Source organism: Aotus nancymaae, unplaced genomic scaffold (assembly GCF_030222135.1).
Source record: "Aotus nancymaae isolate 86718 unplaced genomic scaffold, 86718_ANA_hifiasm-v0.15.2.pri h1tg000010l, whole genome shotgun sequence".
NCBI lineage: Eukaryota > Metazoa > Chordata > Mammalia > Primates > Aotidae > Aotus > Aotus nancymaae.
The window spans coordinates 60,077,513-60,082,377 of record NW_026988421.1 but is presented as its reverse complement, the minus strand read 5'-3'; the positions used below and the strand labels follow the sequence as shown (position 1 = coordinate 60,082,377).

Below are 4,865 nucleotides of genomic sequence, written 5' to 3'. Positions count from 1 at the left end.
TATCCTGGAGATTTGATCATCAGTGTAGACCCAAAATGCCTTACCACATTGTCTCTAGCCTGAGGGAGACATGGAGGGTCCTCTGCATGTAGCAACATTGAATCGTTAATCATTATGTTCAATTATGTTCAATGTGCCAACTCCATTTCAAACAGGCCAGTTTTTCTTTACATAAGATTGTATAGTAGTTACATAAGATTTTCTTTACATAAGATTTTATAGCAGTTAAGCGATTGTGTACTGTAGTCAGGCAAATCCAGGTTCCACAACTCACCAGCAAAAGGAATGTAGGGCAAGTTTCTTTTTCTTTGTCTTTTTTTTTTTTTTTTTTTGAGACGGAGTCTCTGTCACCAGGCTGGGATACAGGGTGCAATCTTGGATCACCGCATCCATCGCCTCCCAGGTTTAAGCGATTCTCCTGTCTCAGCCTCCCAAGCAGCTGGGATCACAGGCGTGCAGCACCACACCCAACTAATCTTTGTATTTTTAGTAGAGACGGGGTTTCACCATGTTGGCCAGGTTGGTCTTGATCTCCTGACCTTGTGATCCACCCACCTCAGCCTCCCAGTGTTGGGACTACAGGTGTGAGCCACTGTGCCCAGCCAGGGCAAGTTTCTTAACCTTCCTGGACCTCCCTTTCCTCATCTGCAAATGGGTATAATAATATACCCCCTTACTGAGCTGTTGAGAGGATGAGGTAGATGATATGTTGAAGGGGCTTAATATAGTGCCTGGTACATTAATACACTTTTTAAATAAATCTTGGGTGTTAAAGAAGACAATAATAATAATAATAATTCCATCCATAGGATAGGCATGTTAAAATAGGCAGGAACAGTAGTGTTGAAGTAGTAGCACTAGTTTTAAACCCTTACATTTTTAACATTTTTACAGTTGAATTCCTTAGTCTTAAAGTTGTATGAAAATTCTTTTTTTTTTTTTTTTTTTATGGTGAAAAGATATACATATATTTAGAATTAGCCAGCAGGACTCGGTTTAGATGATCCCAATTTTGTTGGCAACATCCAAAGCATCGTAATCAGGAGCCAGTCGAACATATGCCTTCTTCTCTCCATCAGGCCGAATCAGGGTGTTGACCTTGGCCACATCAATGTCATAGAGCTTCATCACAGCCTGTTTGATCTGGTGCTTGTTGGCTTTAACATCCACAATGAACACAAGTGTGTTGTTGTCTTCTATCTTCTTCATGGCAGACTCAGTGGTCAGCGGAAACTTGATGATAGCATAGTGGTCAAGTTTGTTTCTCCTTGGGGCGCTCTTCCGAGGATATTTGGGCTGCCTCCGGAGTCGCAATGTCTTGGGCCGCCGGAAGGTGGGTGACGTGCGGATCTTCTTTTTTTTGTGGCTGTGGACACCTTTCAATACTGCCTTCTTGGCCTTTAAAGCCTTCGCTTTGGCTTCGGCTTTAGGAGGGGCAGGAGCTTCCTTCTTCGCTTTCGGCGCCATCTTGTGAAAAGCTGAAAATTCTTTAACTTGTTTATTTCTTTCTTGCTCTGACTCATTAAACTTTCTTGTTTTTCATCAGAGAGATGAGGATCCAGCCATCATGCTGTATTTTCATTCACCCTGAGATGAATGGGTTATCGCTCTGGAAGCGCTTCATGACAATTCCCGGATCCCATCAGAACCAGAACTTGAGGTACGTAGCAACAGCTGCAGCAATGGCTTCTGTCATATTTCTCAGGAGAGAGATGGGTAATCAAGACCAAGTGATGACCCACATGGGAGAAAAGCTTTCATGTAGCTGGGGATGGGGTTGCTTTTTTCAGGACCAGACATTGTTGGAGTATGGGCTGCCTGCCCATATGTACCATAAGCTCTCCTCTCTCTCATCAGAGGCAGTTTCATTGCAATGGGCGCCAAGAGAATAGGAGCTCTTGAAGACTCCTGCGTCTGCATGGGGCTGGGTGAGGAGCATGGGAGAGGAAGGGCCAGTTCTACCAGATGAGAAGAGAGCAGTGGCGGTGGGGAGGACTGTGCTACAAACCAGAATCACAGCTTCTGCAGGATGCTTGATTACTTTTTTTTTCTTCTTAATCTACAGCTTCAGCTGGCTTCCATCATTGGGGCAGAATCCCTCTTTCTCTGGTAGGTCCTTCTTTCTCTGGTAGACACAACCTGCAGTGACTTGTGGCTCACAACTGATCTCCCAGTGACCATGTCGGTGCTCCCTGTTCTGTTCTCTGGCCACAGCTAGAGACACCCGTCAAGCTGGCCAGCTACATTCTCTCTCCTGGGTATTTGAAAACTTGACTGAAATAGACAAGTCATTTGGAGCAGAGTTGTCTCATGATAGTGCTCCAGTGCCAAGAGCAATAACTCCCAAGGTGCCAGGTCACCTTCACTTATGTCCTGACAGAGAATTGATGGTTTAAGCTTCATTTGATTTAGTGAGCTACTCCCAGTATCTTTCTCATAAATCCCTTTTTTTGCTTAAATTAACCAAAGAGGCTGCATGTGGTGGTTTACGCCTATAATCCCAGCACTTTGGGAGGCGGAGGCAGAGGCGGGTGGATCACCTGAGGTCAAGAGCTTAAGACAAGCCTGGCCAATATTGTGAAACCTTGTCTCTACTAAAAATACAAAAATTAGGTGGGTGTGGTGGTTCACACCTGTAATCCCAGCTACTTGGGAGGCTGAGGCAGGAGAATTGCTTGAACCCGGGGGGTGGAGGTTGCAGTGAGCTGAGATCACACCATTGTACTCCAGCCTGGGTGACAGAGCAAGACTCCATTTCAAAAACATAAAAATAATAAAATAAAATAATTAACCAAAGAATGGTTCTTTTTTTATCTTCTGAAAGATGCTTGAGTGATACTGTTTCCCAACAAAAACTTAAAAAATAAAAAAAGTGAGAGTGAGTTTTGTACAGTAGACTTGTGATGTTTGCAAATGGTTTAACCCCAAACCTCTGGATTTTCTAATCTTAAGAATATCATCATAATGTAACATTTTCCCCATAAAGGGCACCTGAGCAGTAACGCACAGAGTGTAAGGCTGCACGGGGATGCAGGTGCCAGGTGGTTAGCCAGCTGGACCTGTTCTTTTGCTAAGTGATTTGCATCTTTGTCTGGCAACCTGGGATTCAAATTCATGCCTACCCAAGATGACCAAGTGGGCTTCCTCGAGAAGAGGTGACTCTGGAATGCTCATTCTTCAAATGCCAAAGGTCAACTGTATTGGAAAAAAGGCTTCAGGCTCATCTAAGCTGCACAAACTTACACAGCTAAGTACCTTCCTTTTCTTTATGAACCATAATGTTGCCTTCAGTGATGAGCTGGAATATAGTCTTGGCTATGTTACTCCTACAGTGAGGCAGGCCATGGATTTCCCACAGTTATCACTAGGAATGCCTTCTTCCATAATGCCCATCATTGTAATTCCTGTTTGGGAACTGATTCAGACTTGGAGGGCTCTGGCCTTGAATTCTCCAGAAGGCTTCATCTGAGGATCTGAATGTGGGGTTGGGTCCATTTATCTGCGATAGCTCTGGATCTGGGCAAAATTCTGACTAAGAGATTGAAATCTTAATCCCACCTCCCTCAAACAGGGAGACCTTCTATATGCTGTCGTCAAAGGCTGGGTAACTTTGTAGCTGAGCTGAAGCTAGAAGTCCTTATAAAGGACTTCATTTTCTTCTCTTCTCTGGCCATGGAAGTTATCCCCCTGCTGTGGCGATGACACACTCCATCCTCACTTCTGCAGGAGTTAGCATCAGCAGCGTTGTTTTAGCTTATGATACATATCACAGGATCTACCAAAACCTCCTCTAAGCTTCCAAGGGTTTTCATGCTTCCATGTCAGGAATTAGCAGTTACAACCTTCTCATGGCCTCCCTGTCTTGAGGGCTCCTGCCTCTTACATTTATCTCTCTAAGTCTCCTTTCCTTCCCCACTGACCCCAGCACACATAGTAGGTAACATCAGGACTGGGATCAGTCTAGGAAGGAGCAGCTATCAGTGTCTCCAGGCAGGTTGTGTAATCAGAAAAGAGTTGGGTTAATATCTGGGACCCCAGAGGCAGGCTCTGTGAGGTTCACTGAACTGTAAGGCAGCTACCTCCTTGAGGTCAAGGCACTGATGGTGACCACCAGCGCCTGAAGACACACTGCTCCCATTCTGAATTCTGTCCCCATTTCTGAAGCATCACCAAATACAACCTTGAAATGGAAATTTTCTGCAAACTTTTTTTTTTTTTTCTAATTTCAGTAGCTCACAAGGTGATGGTCAACTCATTTGCCCCAATCTCAACACATAATTTTTAAATTTGGGGTAATGGCCAGGCGCAGTGGCTCACATCTGTAATCCTAGAATTTTGGGAAGCTGAATTGGGTGGATCACCTGAGGTCAGGAGTTCGAGACCAGCCTAGCCAACATGGTGAAAACCCATCTCTACTAAAAATACAAAAATTAGCTGGGCATGGTGGCGCATGCCTATAATCTCAGCTACTTGGGAGGCTGAGGCAGAAGAATCACATGAACCCAGGAGGCAGAGGTTGCATTGAGCCAATATTGTGCCACTGCACTCCAGCCTGGGTGACAGAGCGAGACTCTATCTCAAATAAATAAATAAATAAAAATAAAAAAATAAATTTGGTATAATGGAGAATTTCAGACAGAGAGAATAGTACCATATAATGAACCACAGTGTGTCCATAAACAGCTCTGACAATTATTAACTAGTAGGCATCTAATTTTGTTCCACCAATACCTTCACCTATTTCCCCCTACCCTGAGTTATTTTAGAGTAAATCCTACATATTACTGTATATAGTTTCATTTATATTTTAGTCTGTATCTCTAAAATATAAGGTCTTAAACGATGTAACCATGATATCTTCATTA

The 4,865-nt window shown here is 43.7% G+C and overlaps 1 protein-coding gene across 1 annotated transcript; it reads right to left on the bottom strand.

The window, feature by feature from the left end:
* Positions 1–958: 958 nt before the first annotated feature.
* On the bottom strand, positions 959–1,472 carry LOC135273947 (large ribosomal subunit protein uL23-like). The gene has a single exon (XM_064373679.1). It carries the CDS (start codon positions 1,465–1,467, stop codon positions 997–999), a length of 471 nt encoding a protein of 156 aa, XP_064229749.1. The 5' UTR covers positions 1,468–1,472; the 3' UTR covers positions 959–996.
* Positions 1,473–4,865: the final 3,393 nt, after the last annotated feature.

Coding starts and splice junctions, on each gene's coding strand:
- LOC135273947 (XM_064373679.1), bottom strand. CDS start 1,467: ATGGCGCCGAAAGCGAAGAAGGAAGCTCCTGCCCCTCCTAAAGCCGAA.